The 15,000-nt window shown below is 42.2% G+C and overlaps 2 protein-coding genes across 3 annotated transcripts in view; both read right to left on the bottom strand.

Annotated features, from left to right (window-relative positions):
* Positions 1–8,769, bottom strand: part of ak8 (adenylate kinase 8) — a 25,603-nt gene extending 16,834 nt beyond the window's left edge. Inside the window, exons 1-5 of one of the 2 annotated variants that reach the window (XM_037763067.1) lie at positions 8,727–8,769; positions 7,819–7,947; positions 7,535–7,619; positions 4,855–4,904; positions 4,215–4,361 (exon numbers count right to left, since the gene is read on the bottom strand). In XM_037763067.1, the coding sequence (XP_037618995.1) occupies positions 4,215–4,361; positions 4,855–4,904; positions 7,535–7,619; positions 7,819–7,902 (366 nt within the window). In that variant the 5' untranslated portion in view covers positions 7,903–7,947; positions 8,727–8,769. Of the gene's footprint in view, positions 1–4,214; positions 4,362–4,854; positions 4,905–7,534; positions 7,620–7,818; positions 7,948–8,685 lie in introns of both variants that reach the window. The other variant, XM_037763066.1, reaches the window with a different exon arrangement.
* A 4,810-nt stretch (positions 8,770–13,579) lies between these two features.
* The window catches only part of LOC119484324 (transcription termination factor 1-like), a 16,101-nt gene continuing 14,680 nt past the window's right edge, over positions 13,580–15,000 (bottom strand). Inside the window, exons 10-11 of the mRNA XM_037763065.1 lie at positions 14,194–14,279; positions 13,580–14,119 (exon numbers count right to left, since the gene is read on the bottom strand). Of these exons, the coding sequence (XP_037618993.1) occupies positions 13,941–14,119; positions 14,194–14,279 (265 nt within the window). The 3' untranslated portion in view covers positions 13,580–13,940. The remainder of the gene's footprint in view (positions 14,120–14,193; positions 14,280–15,000) is intronic.

The following is a 15,000-nucleotide window of genomic DNA, read 5'->3' as shown; positions in this document are numbered from 1 at the left end:
GTGTAGTTGTGTAGTGGTGTAGTGGTGTAGTTGTGTAGTCGTGTAGTGGTGTAGTTGTGTAAATGTGTAGTATAGTGGTTGTTGTAGTTGTGTAGTTGTGTAGCGGTGTAGCGGTGTAGCGGTGTAGCGGTGTAGTGGTGTAGTCGTGTAGTCGTGTAGTGGTGTAGTGGTGTAGTTGTGTAAATGTGTAGTATAGTGGTTGTTGTAGTTGTGTAGCGGTGTAGCGGTGTAGTCGTGTAGTGGTGTAGTGGTGTAGTGGTGTAGTGGTGTAGTGGTGAAGTGGTGTAGTGGTGTAGTGGTGTAGTCGTGTAGTGGTGTAGTTGTGTAAATGTGTAGTATAGTGGTTGTTGTAGTTGTGTAGTTGTGTAGCGGTGTAGTGGTGTAGTGGTGTAGTTGTGTAGTTGTGTAGTGGTGTAGTGGTGTAGTTGTGTGTAGTGGTGTAGTGGTGTAGTGGTGTAGTGGTGAAGTGGTGTAGTGGTGTAGTTGTGTAGTGGTGTAGTGGTGTAGTGGTGTAGTTGTGTAGTGGTGTAGTGGTGTAGTCGTGTAGTGGTGTAGTCGTGTAGTGGTGTAGTGGTGTAGTCATGTAGTGGTGTAGTTGTGTAGTCGTGTAGTGGTGTAGTGGTGTAGTGGTGAAGTGGTGTAGTGGTGTAGTGGTGTAGTGGTGAAGTGGTGTAGTGGTGTAGTTGTGTAGTTGTGTGTAGTGGTGTAGTGGTGTAGTGGTGTAGTGGTGAAGTGGTGTAGTGGTGTAGTGGTGTAGTGGTGAAGTGGTGTAGTGGTGTAGTGGTGTAGTGGTGTAGTCGTGTAGTCGTGTAGTGGTGTAATGGTGTAGTTGTGTAGTGGTGTAGTTGTGTGTAGTGGTGTAGTTGTGTGGTCGTGTGGTCGAGTAGTTGTGTAGTTGTGTGTAGTGGTGTAGTGGTGTAGTTGTGTAGTCGTGAAGTGGTGTAGTGGTGTAGTGGTGTAGTCATGAAGTGGTGTAGTGGTGTAGTCGTGTTGTTGTTGTAGTGGTGTAGTGGTGTAGTGGTGTAGTTGTGTAAATGTGTAGTATAGTGGTTGTTGTAGTTGTGTAGTTGTGTAGCGGTGTAGCGGTGTAGCGGTGTAGTGGTGAAGTGGTGTAGTGGTGTAGTGGTGTAGTTGTGTAGTGGTGTAGTAGTGTGTAGTGGTGTAGTGGTGTAGTCGTGTAGTGGTGTAATGGTGTAGTGGTGAAGTGGTGTAGTGGTGTAGTTGTGTAGTGGTGTAGTGGTGTAGTTGTGTAATGGTGTAGTGGTGTAGTGGTGTAGTTGTGTAGTGGTGTAGTTGTGTAGTCGTGTAGTGGTGTAGTGGTGTAGTGGTGTAGTGGTGTAGTTGTGTGTAGTGGTGTAGTGGTGTAGTGGTGAAGTGGTGTAGTGGTGTAGTTGTGTAGTGGTGTAGTTGTGTGTAGTGGTGTAGTGGTGTAGTCGTGTAGTGGTGTAGTGGTGAAGTGGTGTAGTCGTGTAGTGGTGTAGTGGTGTAGTGGTGTAGTGGTGTAGTGGTGAAGTGGTGTAGTGGTGTAGTGGTGTAGTCGTGTAGTGGTGTAGTCGTGTAGTGGTGTAGTGGTGTAGTTGTGTAGTGGTGTAGTTGTGTGTAGTGGTGTAGTTGTGTGGTCGTGTGGTCGAGTAGTTGTGTAGTTGTGTGTAGTGGTGTAGTGGTGTAGTTGTGTAGTCGTGAAGTGGTGTAGTCATGAAGTGGTGTAGTGGTGTAGTCGTGTTGTTGTTGTAGTGGTGTAGTGGTGTAGTGGTGTAGTTGTGTAAATGTGTAGTATAGTGGTTGTTGTAGTTGTGTAGTTGTGTAGTTGTGTAGCGGTGTAGCGGTGTAGCGGTGTAGTGGTGTAGTGGTGTAGTCGTGTAGTGGTGTAGTGGTGTAGTGGTGAAGTGGTGTAGTGGTGTAGTGGTGTAGTTGTGTAGTGGTGTAGTAGTGTGTAGTGGTGTAGTGGTGTAGTCGTGTAGTGGTGTAGTGGTGTAGTGGTGAAGTGGTGTAGTGGTGTAGTTGTGTAGTGGTGTAGTGGTGTAGTTGTGTAATGGTGTAGTGGTGTAGTGGTGTAGTTGTGTAGTGGTGTAGTGGTGTAGTTGTGTAGTCGTGTAGTGGTGTAGTCGTGTAGTGGTGTAGTGGTGTAGTGGTGTAGTTGTGTGTAGTGGTGTAGTGGTGTAGTGGTGAAGTGGTGTAGTGGTGTAGTTGTGTAGTGGTGTAGTTGTGTGTAGTGGTGTAGTGGTGTAGTCGTGTAGTGGTGTAGTGGTGTAGTGGTGTAGTGGTGTAGTTGTGTAGTGGTGTAGTGGTGTAGTCGTGTAGTGGTGTAGTGGTGTAGTGGTGTAGTCGTGTAGTGGTGTAGTTGTGTAGTGGTGTAGTGGTGTAGTGGTGAAGTGGTGTAGTGGTGTAGTTGTGTAGTGGTGTAGTTGTGTGTAGTGGTGTAGTGGTGTAGTCGTGTAGTGGTGTAGTGGTGAAGTGGTGTAGTCGTGTAGTGGTGTAGTGGTGTAGTGGTGTAGTGGTGAAGTGGTGTAGTGGTGTAGTGGTGTAGTCGTGTAGTGGTGTAGTGGTGTAGTTGTGTAGTGGTGTAGTTGTGTGTAGTGGTGTAGTTGTGTGGTCGTGTGGTCGAGTAGTTGTGTAGTTGTGTGTAGTGGTGTAGTGGTGTAGTTGTGTAGTCGTGAAGTGGTGTAGTGGTGTAGTGGTGTAGTCATGAAGTGGTGTAGTGGTGTAGTCGTGTTGTTGTTGTAGTGGTGTAGTGGTGTAGTGGTGTAGTTGTGTAAATGTGTAGTATAGTGGTTGTTGTAGTTGTGTAGTTGTGTAGCGGTGTAGCGGTGTAGTGGTGTAGTGGTGTAGTGGTGTAGTGGTGTAGTGGTGAAGTGGTGTAGTGGTGTAGTGGTGTAGTTGTGTAGTGGTGTAGTAGTGTGTAGTGGTGTAGTGGTGTAGTCGTGTAGTGGTGTAGTGGTGTAGTGGTGAAGTGGTGTAGTGGTGTAGTTGTGTAGTGGTGTAGTGGTGTAGTTGTGTAATGGTGTAGTGGTGTAGTGGTGTAGTTGTGTAGTGGTGTAGTGGTGTAGTTGTGTAGTCGTGTAGTGGTGTAGTCGTGTAGTGGTGTAGTGGTGTAGTGGTGTAGTTGTGTGTAGTGGTGTAGTGGTGTAGTGGTGAAGTGGTGTAGTGGTGTAGTTATGTAGTGGTGTAGTTGTGTGTAGTGGTGTAGTGGTGTAGTGGTGTAGTGGTGTAGTGGTGTAGTCGTGTAGTGGTGTAGTTGTGTAGTGGTGTAGTGGTGTAGTGGTGAAGTGGTGTAGTGGTGTAGTTGTGTAGTGGTGTAGTTGTGTGTAGTGGTGTAGTGGTGTAGTGGTGTAGTGGTGTAGTTGTGTAGTGGTGTAGTTGTGTGTAGCGGTGTAGTGGTGTAGTCGTGTAGTGGTGTAGTGGTGAAGTGGTGTAGTGGTGTAGTGGTGTAGTGGTGTAGTGGTGTAGTTGTGTAGTGGTGTAGTGGTGTAGTCATGTAGTGGTGTAGTTGTGTAGTGGTGTAGTTGTGTAGTGGTGTAGTTGTGTGTAGTGGTGTAGTGGTGTAGTTGTGTGTAGTGGTGTAGTGGTGTAGTGGTGTAGTGGTGTAGTGGTGTAGTGGTGTAGTCGTGTAGTGGTGTAGTTGTGTAGTTGTGTAAATGTGTAGTATAGTGGTTGTTGTAGTTGTGTAGTTGTTTATTCGTGTAGTGTGTAGTTGTTGTGTGAGCGCTGCTGACAGCAGCTTCACGGTCTTTAATTCTCTCAAAGTGATCAGAAAGCGGCGCTCGCCGTCCTGATGAACGCTGACAGGAAACAGGATGTGATGCTAATGAGGAGCAGCAGAGAGGACGAGCTCCAGAGACAATAACACGCGTGATGTGACAGCAGCGAGTCCCTTTGATCAGCTGATCTCTGGGGAGACACGCTAACATGCTGCTCGGCCTGCTGGGAATCGTAGTACGACACGGCGGCGACCAGACCGCTAATTATTATCATCACAGCAGCAGATCAGAGACGGAGACACTCAGAGACGGAGACAGACACATCTGAAGGTCTGAGTTTCACAGGTTTATAACAATGGAGACATCAGGGACACGTCCTGGTCTTTAACAGCAGAGAGACGCCCTCTGGTCTGGTTCTGCATGTGTCATCTAGCTGTCCTGTCACTGTTGCATTGTGGGATATTGATGCTGGTGTAACGTTTGACTGGGAGGTCAGAGGTCAGAGGTCAGACTCACCCTGTTGAAGCAGTCAGTCTCAGTCAGTCTCTGATGAACCAGTCGGACCAGCAGCTCAACAGGAAGCTCCTGAAGACGCTCCGATTGGTCCAGCAGACTGTCTCTGGTCACATGGACGGCTCTCAGCTCAGCACTCAGCCTCCGGGCCTGGAGGACCACGACAAACCACCACAGAAGAAGAACAGGTGACTAGGACTTTATTACGGACTGACTGTGATCCTAATAATAATCCATCCATCCATCTGCAACCGCTTATCCCGTTAGGGGTCGCGGGGGGGCTGGAGCCGATCCCAGCCGACATTGGGCGAAGGCAGGGTACACCCTGGACAGGTCGCCAGTCCATCGCAGGGCTGACACATATAGACAGACAACCATTCACGCTCACATTCACACCTACGGGCAATTTAGAGTCCACAATTAACCTAACCTGCATGTCTTTGGACTGTGGGAGGAAACCGGAGTACCCGGAGAAAACCCACGCTAACACGGGGAGAACATGCAAACTCCACACAGAAGGGTCCCAAGCCGGATTCGAACCTGCAACCCTCTAGCTGTGAGGCGCCAGTGCTAACCACTGCACCACCGTGCAGCCCATCCTAATAATAATAAGTGATAATAATAAGAGATCGTAATAACTCACCAGGGTGTGTTTCCCGACGGCAGGAGGACCGAGCAGCAGCACCCTGGGGACTGAAAGAGACAGAGACAGAGAGACATTCTAATATTGATATGAATGTAGATTGGATTTGAAGATGTCATCAGACTCAGTCTCTCTGAACTTTATCAACAATATTCTCAGGAATCCTGCCGAGACCAAAAACACCAACAAAGAAGAGTCCAACCAACTCGACAGCAACATCATTAACATCCTGTGGACATCTAGGTGGACATCATTAACATCCTGTGGACATCTAGGTGGACATCATTAACATCCTGTGGACATCTAGGTGGACATCATTAACATCCTGTGGACATCTAGGTGGACATTATTAACATCCTGTGGACATCTAGGTGGACATTATTAACATCCTGTGGACATCTAGGTGGACATCATTAACATCCTGTGGACATCTAGGTGGACATTATTAACATCCTGTGGACATCTAGGTGGACATCATTAACATCCTGTGGACATCTAGGTGGACGCGTCCTGCTCCGTCTGTTATTCAGTTATGGTTCTGTTATGATGGGTCGTCTAAAATTGTGCAAAATAAATAAACAATAAACACAAATCAGTTTTTATATAACTGAGTTTATTTTTACTGGGGTCCATGAAGGGGTCATTATTATTATTATTATTATTATTGTTATTAATATTAATATTATTGTTATATGATGAAAACGTCTTTCAATAAATCCTGAGAGTGATGAAATGAAAGCAGGTGAAGTGAACAGAAGAGTCACAGCTCCACCTGCTGGCTGATCAACCTGCTGCTGCTTACACTAAAGATATATACACATATATACACTGTATATATAGAGATATATATATAGAGATATATGTATATATATATATCTCTATATATATATATATCTCTATATATATACAGATATAGATATAGATCTATATATAGATCTATATCTATATCTATATAGATATATATATATACATATATATCTATATATAGATATATATGTATATAAATATATCTATATATAGATCTATATATATATATCTATATATAGATATATATGTGTGTATATATATATATATATCTATATATATATCTATATGTAGATCTAGATATAGATCTATATATAGATCTATATCTATATCAATATAGATATAGATATATAGATATATATACATATATATCTATATATAGATATATATGTATATAAATATATCTATATATCTATATCTATATATATAGATATAGATATAGATATATATGTGTGTGTATATATATATATATCTATATCTCTATCTCTATAGATATAGAGATATAGATATATATATATGTATAAATACAGTGTATATATATATATATATAAACTGGAAAAACAAAGTAGTTAAACTTGTGTTTGGTGGATTATTTCTCTGTTGTATCAATGCTAATGGTCATTGTATTCTACATGGTTGGAAAGCCTGTTTATTTACCTTCACAATGATGTCACACTTGTAAGGATCATGTATTTGTGGGATGAGCAGCACAGCTGATGATGTGGGGAGCGCCCAAGAACAATGTTCCAAAATGCTCTGCCAATGGTAAACAGTGTATTCTCATAAGGCTACCAGGAAGCCTGCAATGACTGCCCTTCACCGTCAGGCCCGTTGGCGCTGGTGTCTCCAACACAGACAATGGAACCTGAACATGTGGGGGAATGTCATGTTCAGTGATGAGTCCAGGTTCTGTCTGCCAAAGTTGGACGGCAGGTCAAAGTATGGAGACGACGTGGAGAACGCTCTGCTGATTGTAGCACCGATGGAGTAACAGCTTTTGGTGGGGGCAGTGTCATGGTGTGGGGGGGGGGCATCTCCCTCACTGGTAAAACAAGGCTTGTCATCATTGAAGGCCATCTCAATGCAGGGAGATATCAGGATGAGATTCTGCAGCCAGTGGTGATCCCATATCTCCACAATCTGGGACCTAACTTCATCCTCCAAGAAACAACGCCCCCCCCCACAGAGCCAGGGTTATCACAGACTACCTCCACAATGTGGGAGTAGAGAGAATGGAACGGCCTGCCAAGAGTCCACACCTCAACCCAACTCAACATGTAGGATCAGCTTGGGCGTGCTGTACGTGTTAGAGTGACCAACACAACCACGCTGGCTGACCTGCAACCAATCCTGGTTGAGGAATGGAACGCCATCCCACAGCAACGTGTGACCAGGTTGGTGACCAGCATGAGGAGGAGGTGCCAGGCTGTTGTGGCTGCGTATGGATCTTCCACCGCTACTGAGGCTCCTGACGGTGGATTCAATCAATCAATATGTCTTGTTTGTTCCTTGTTACTGATAGAGAGTTCAATCATCCAATCCACCAAACAACTCACAACAAGAGTCAACACCAACAGGAGAACACACTGTTTACCATTGACGGAGCATTTTGGCAAATTGTTCTTGGGCGCTCCCCACATCATCAGCTGTGCTGCTCATCCCACAAATACATGATCCTTACAAGTGTGACATCATTGTGAAGGTAAAGAAACAGGCTTTCCAACGATGTAAAATACAATGACCATTAGCATTGATACAACAGAGAAATAATCCACCAAACAAGTTTAACTACTTTGTTTTTCCAGTTTATATTCACTACTAGATCACTATGAGACTTATCAATAACTTTCTGATAGTTATTGATCAGTGATCTCACCGTCCTCTCGGTTCCTCCGAAGGTCTCTGATCAGGAAGTCGATCGGATCTTCAGGCTGATGGATCACCAGACTGGACATCAGACCCTGAAACACACAGAACCAGAACCAGAACCAGACTCAGTGTGGTCCACCTGAACCGGACTCAGCGTGGTCCACCTGAACCGGACTCAGCGTGGTCCACCTGAACCGGACTCAGCGTGGTCCACCTGAACCGGACTCAGCGTGGTCCACCTGAACCGGACTCAGCGTGGTCCACCAGACGGTTGAACCGGTCCGTTCGTACCTGCACCAGGTGTGAGATGTTGTGTTTGTCCCCGTAGAGGGACACCTGAGGAGGAACCCTCAGAGGTTTCACCGTCTCGTCCATCAGGACACTCTGACGTTGCTTCTTCCTGAAGAACCTGAAGAACCTGAACACATCACACAGATTCAGACGTCATCATCAGCTAACGTTAGCATTAGCTTTAGCTTCATTAGCATTAGCTTTAGCTTCATTAGCTTCATTAGCATTAGCTTCATTAGCATTAGCTTTAGCTTCATTAGCTTCATTAGCATTAGCTTCATTAGCTTCATTAGCATTAGCTTTAGCTTCATTAGCTTCATTAGCATTAGCTTCATTAGCATTAGCTTCATTAGCATTAGCTTTAGCTTCATTAGCTTCATTAGCATTAGCTTCATTAGCTTCATTAGCATTAGCTTCATTAGCATTAGCTTCATTAGCATTAGCTTCATTAGCATTAGCTTTAGCTTCATTAGCTTCATTAGCATTAGCTTCATTAGCTTCATTAGCATTAGCTTCATTAGCATTAGCTTCATTAGCATTAGCATTAGCTTTAGCTTCATTAGCATTAGCTTCATTAGCTTCATTAGCATTAGCTTTAGCTTCATTAGCATTAGCTTCATTAGCTTCATTAGCATTAGCTTCATTAGCATTAGCTTCATTAGCTTCATTAGCATTAGCTTCATTAGCTTCATTAGCATTAGCTTTAGCTTCATTAGCTTCATTAGCATTAGCTTCATTAGCATTAGCTTCATTAGCTTCATTAGCATTAGCTTCATTAGCTTCATTAGCATTAGCTTCATTAGCATTAGCTTCATTCTGTTCCAGCTAGAACTAGTTTTTATGTATATTAATATATTAATCTATGACTCTAGATGTATCTCTAGTTGATGAACCATTCAGGTAGAACCCTCCTCTCTCCTCCTCTCTCCTCCTCTCCTCTCTCCTCCTCTCCTCCTCACCTGTTCACCTGTTCAGCTCCTCACGGAGCCCGTTGCTATGAAGGTGTTTGCTTGTTGCTAAGGAAGAACGTCATCAGCGCGCGTCTCTCTGCTGACGTCTCCTAGCAACGGCGGAGAGTCTCTTACTGTCTGTTATTGTCTGTTACTGTCTGTAACAGTCTCTTACTGTCTGTAACAGTCTGTTACTGTCTGTAACAGTCTCTTACTGTCTGTAACAGTCTGTAACTGTCTGTAACAGTCTGTAACTGTCTGTTATTGTCTGTTATTGTCTGTTACTGTCTGTAACAGTCTGTAACTGTCTGTTATTGTCTGTAACTGTCTGTTATTGTCTGTTACTGTCTGTGACAGTCTGTTATTGTCTGTAACTGTCTGTTATTGTCTGTTACTGTCTGTAACAGTCTGTAACTCTGTAACTGTCTGTTATTGTCTGTAACAGTCTGTAACTGTCTGTTATTGTCTGTTACTGTCTGTTATTGTCTGTTACTGTCTGTAACAGTCTGTTATTGTCTGTTACTGTCTGTAACAGTCTGTAACTCTGTAACTGTCTGTTATTGTCTGTAACAGTCTGTAACAGTCTGTAACTGTCTGTAACTGTTTGTAACAGTCTGTAACAGTCTGTAACTGTCTGTAACAGTCTGTAACTGTTTGTAACAGTCTGTAACTGTTTGTTACTGTCTGTTATTGTCTGTTACTGTCTGTAACTGTCTGTTACTGTCTGTTATTGTCTGTTACTGTCTGTAACTGTTTGTAACTGTATGTAACTGTTTGTAACAGTCTGTAACTGTTTGTAACAGTCTGTAACAGTCTGTAACTATCTGTAACAGTCTGTAACTGTAACAGTCTGTAACTGTCTGTAACAGTCTGTAACAGTCTGTAACTGTTTGTAACAGTCTGTAACTGTTTGTTACTGTCTGTTATTGTCTGTTACTGTCTGTAACTGTCTGTTACTGTCTGTTATTGTCTGTTACTGTCTGTAACTGTTTGTAACTGTCTGTAACTGTTTGTAACAGTCTGTAACTGTTTGTAACAGTCTGTAACAGTCTGTAACTATCTGTAACAGTCTGTAACTGTTTGTAACAGTCTGTAACTGTCTGTAACAGTCTGTAACTGTTTGTAACAGTCTGTAACAGTCTGTAACAGTCTGTAACTGTTTGTAACAGTCTGTAACTGTCTGTAACTGTCTGTTATTGTCTGTTACTGTCTGTAACTGTTTGTAACTGTCTGTAACTGTCTGTAACTGTCTGTTATTGTCTGTTACTGTCTGTTACTGTCTGTAACTGTCTGTTATTGTCTGTTACTGTCTGTAACTGTTTGTAACTGTCTGTAACAGTCTGTAACTGTTTGTAACAGTCTGTAACTGTCTGTAACAGTCTGTAACTGTTTGTAACAGTCTGTAACAGTCTGTTACTGTCTGTTACTGTCTGTAACTGTTTGTAATTGTCTGTAACAGTCTGTAACTGTTTGTAACAGTCTGTAACAGTCTGTAACTGTTTGTAACTGTTTGTAACAGTCTGTAACTGTCTGTAACAGTCTGTAACTGTTTGTAACAGTCTGTAACTGTCTGTAACTGTCTGTAACTGTCTGTTATTGTCTGTTACTGTCTGTAACTGTTTGTAACTGTTTGTAACTGTCTGTTATTGTCTGTTACTGTCTGTAACTGTTTGTAACTGTCTGTAACTGTCTGTTATTGTCTGTTACTGTCTGTAACTGTTTGTAACTGTTTGTAACTGTCTGTAACTGTCTGTAACAGTCTGTAACTGTCTGTAACTGTCTGTAACAGTCTGTTATTGTCTGTTACTGTCTGTAACTGTTTGTAACTGTTTGTAACTGTCTGTAACTGTCTGTAACTGTTATTGTCTGTTACTGTCTGTAACTGTTTGTAACTGTTTGTAACTGTTTGTAACTGTTTGTAACTGTCTCTAACTGTTTGTAACAGTCTGTAACTGTCTGTAATGGTCTGTAATGGTCTGTAACAGTCTGTAACAGTCTGTAACTGTCTGTAACGGTCTGTTACTGTCTGTAACTGTCTGTAATGGTCTGTTACTGTCTGTAACAGTCTGTTACTGTCTGTAACTGTTACTGTCTGTAACTGTCTGTAATGGTCTGTAACAGTCTGTAACAGTCTGTAACTGTCTGTAACGGTCTGTTACTGTCTGTAACTGTCTGTAATGGTCTGTTACTGTCTGTAACAGTCTGTTACTGTCTGTAACTGTTACTGTCTGTAACGGTCTGTTACTGTCTGTAACGGTCTGTAACTGTCTGTAACGGTCTGTTACTGTCTGTAACAGTCTGTAACGGTCTGTAATTGTCTGTAACGGTCTGTAACTGTCTGTTACGGTCTGTAACTCTCTGTAACTGTCTGTAACGGTCTGTAACTGTTTGTTACTGTCTGTAACTGTCTGTTTCTGTCTGTAACTGTCTGTAACAGTCTGTAACTGTTTGTTACTGTCTGTAACGGTCTGTAACTGTCTGTAACGGTCTGTAACTGTCTGTAACGGTCTGTAACTGTCTGTAATGGTCTGTAATGGTCTGTAACAGTCTGTAACAGTCTGTAACTGTCTGTAACAGTCTGTAACTGTTTGTTACTGTCTGTAACGGTCTGTAACTGTCTGTAACTGTCTGTTACTGTCTGTAACGGTCTGTAACTGTCTGTAACGGTCTGTAACTGTCTGTAATGGTCTGTAATGGTCTGTAACAGTCTGTAACAGTCTGTAACTGTCTGTAACGGTCTGTTACTGTCTGTAACTGTCTGTAATGGTCTGTTACTGTCTGTAACAGTCTGTAACGGTCTGTAACTCTCTGTAACTGTCTGTAACGGTCTGTAACAGTCTATAACGGTCTGTAACTGTCTGTAACTGTCTGTAACGGTCTGTAACTGTCTGTAACGGTCTGTAACTGTCTGTTACTGTCTGTAACGGTCTGTTACTGTCTGTAACGGTCTGTAACTGTCTGTAATGGTCTGTAACAGTCTGTAACTGTCTGTAACGGTCTGTAACTGTCTGTAATGGTCTGTAACAGTCTGTAACTGTCTGTTACTGTCTGTAACTGTCTGTAATGGTCTGTAACAGTCTGTAACTGTCTGTTACTGTCTGTAACTGTCTGTAATGGTCTGTAACTCTCTGTAACTGTCTGTTACTGTCTGTAACTGTCTGTAATGGTCTGTAACTGTCTGTAACTGTCTGTTACTGTCTGTAACTGTCTGTAATGGTCTGTAACTCTCTGTAACTGATTAAACTAATAAACAGCTGCTGTTGTTTCACAGACAGGAACACTAGTAACACAACAACAAGTTTACTTCAAAATAAAGTAAGACTTCCGGTCTGCGACAGCTTCAAAATAAGAGCCATGTGACTGCAGCAACTAGTGAGATATAGATCTCTATTAGCTATAGATCTATAATGTATATATAGATCTCTAGTAGCTATAGATCTGTAATGTAGATCTAGTAGCTATAGATCTATAATATAGATCTAGTAGCTATAGATCTGCAATGTAGATCTAGATCTCTAGTAACTATAGATCTGTAATGTAGATCTAGATCTCTATTAGCTATAGATCTCTATTAGCTATAGATCTGTAATGTAGATCTAGATCTTTACTAGCTATAGATCTGTAATGTAGATCTAGATCTCTAGCAGCTATAGATCTATAATGTAGAACTAGATCTCTAGTAACTATAGATCTGTAATGTAGATCTAGATCTCTAGTAGCTATAGATCTATAATGTAGATCTAGATCTCTATTAGCTATAGGTCTGTAATGTAGATCTAGATATCTAGTAGCTATAGGTCTGTAATGTAGATCTAGATATCTAGTAGCTATAGATCTGTAATGTAGATCTAGATCTCTAACAGCTATATCTGTAATGTAGATCTAGATCTCTAGCAGCTATAGATCTATAATGTAGATATAGATCTCTAGTAGCTATAGATCTGTAATGTAGATCTAGTAGCTATAGATCTATAATATAGATCTAGTAGCTATAGATCTGTAATGTAGATCTAGATCTCTAGTAACTATAGATCTGTAATGTAGATCTAGATCTCTATTAGCTATAGATCTATTAGCTATAGATCTGTAATGTTGATCTAGATCTTTACTAGCTATAGATCTGTAATGTAGATCTAGATCTCTAGTAGCTATAGATCTATAATGTAGATCTAGATCTCTAGTAACTATAGATCTGTAATGTAGATCTAGATCTCTAGTAGCTATAGATCTGTAATGTAGATCTAGATCTCTATTAGCTATAGGTCTGTAATGTAGATCTAGATATCTAGTAACTATAGATCTGTAATGTAGATCTAGATCTCTAACAGCTATATCTGTAATGTAGATCTAGATCTCTAACAGCTATATCTGTAATGTAGATCTAGATCTCTAGCAGCTATAGATCTATAATGTAGATCTAGATCTCTAGTAGCTATAGATCTGTAATGTAGATCTAGTAGCTATAGATCTATAATGTAGATCTAGATCTCTAGCAGCTATAGATCTATAATGTAGATCTAGATCTCTAGTAGCTATAGATCTGTAATGTAGATCTAGCAGCTATAGATCTATAATGTAGATCTAGATCTCTAGTAGCTATAGATCTGTAATGTAGATCTAGTAGCTATAGATCTATAATGTAGATCTAGATCTCTAGTAGCTATAGATCTGTAATGTAGATCTAGATCTCTAGTAGCTATAGATCTGTAATGTAGATCTAGCAGCTATAGATCTATAATGTAGATCTAGATCTCTAGTAGCTATAGATCTGTAATGTAGATCTATATATATATAGAAAGGATCAGACAGAGAACTGTTAAAAATCATCTTCATTAGAACGTTAAACATCAATCATCACGACCTTCAAAATAAAATACAATGTGTTAATCCACTTCCTGTCCCTGTTCACACCTGGTGTTAACATGAGTCCTGGTGATCGGATCACTAGTGGACATCTCGCTGTGGTCTGAGTGACCACATTCACACCTGGTCAGAGAGCTGAACACGTGTGATCGGATCACTCACAATTACATCTGGTTCCTGTTTTTTCAGTTCAGTCCGTCCACTGACATGTGACAGCCAATCACATTGAAGGAGAGGCGGGGCCTTCTGTTCATTTGTTGTCTCTAAACTCATCTGTGTCCTGATTGGCCGGATGTCAGCTGTCGTCTACTAATCTTCATCATGTGAGGAGAAGATGTCCGACAGCAGGTACCGCTTCTCCCCCGGCACCGCCTGCTGGTTCTCCTCCTGGTTCTCCTCCTGGTTCTCCTCCTGGTTCTCCTCCCTGCTGACCTCCAGTTTCTCCTTCAGGACAGGAACCACCTCCTGCTGCAGGAAGTCGATGATCTCTGAAACAACAGGACTGATGAAGTACTACAGTAAAGTATTACAGTACTGCCTGATGAAGTACTGCAGTACTGACCTCCGTGGGACAACTTGGTCCAGTTGGGGACCCTGGAGACCTTCAGTCTGTAGAACGTCTTCTGGACACACACAGGAGTCACTTTACTGAAACACAACAACACAGTTAGTACTACAGTTAGTACTACCTGTAGTACTACAGGTAGTACTACCTATAGTATTACAGTTAGTATTACTACCTGGTTACCTCCTGGTTATCACCCGGTTACCACCCGGTTATCACCTGGTTACTACCCGGTTACTAACTGGTTACCACCCGGTTACTAACCGGTTACCTCCTGGTTATCACCTAGTTACTACCCGGTTACTAACTGGTTATCACCCGGTTACTACCCGGTTACAAACTGGTTATCACCCGGTTACTACCCGGTTACTAACTGGTTACTAACTGGTTATCACCCGGTTACTACCCGGTTACTAACTGGTTATCACCCGGTTACTAACTGGTTACTAACTGGTTATCACCCGGTTACTACCCGGTTACTAACTGGTTATCGCCCGGTTACTAACTGGTTATCACCCGGTTACTAACCGGTTACCTCCTGGTTATCACCTAGTTACTACCCGGTTACTAACTGGTTATCACCCGGTTACTACACGGTTACAAACTGGTTATCACCCGGTTACTACCCGGTTACTAACTGGTTACTAACTGGTTATCACCCGGTTACTACCCGGTTACTAACTGGTTATCGCCCGGTTACTAACTGGTTATCACCCGGTTACTAACCGGTTACCTCCTGGTTATCACCTAGTTACTACCCGGTTACTAACTGGTTATCACCCGGTTACTACACGGTTACAAACT

This window comes from Sebastes umbrosus, unplaced genomic scaffold (genome assembly GCF_015220745.1).
Source record: "Sebastes umbrosus isolate fSebUmb1 unplaced genomic scaffold, fSebUmb1.pri scaffold_151_arrow_ctg1, whole genome shotgun sequence".
NCBI classification, from domain to species: domain Eukaryota; kingdom Metazoa; phylum Chordata; class Actinopteri; order Perciformes; family Sebastidae; genus Sebastes; species Sebastes umbrosus.
Note: the sequence above shows the minus strand (reverse complement) of the source record. Positions and strands in the feature narration are given on the sequence as shown.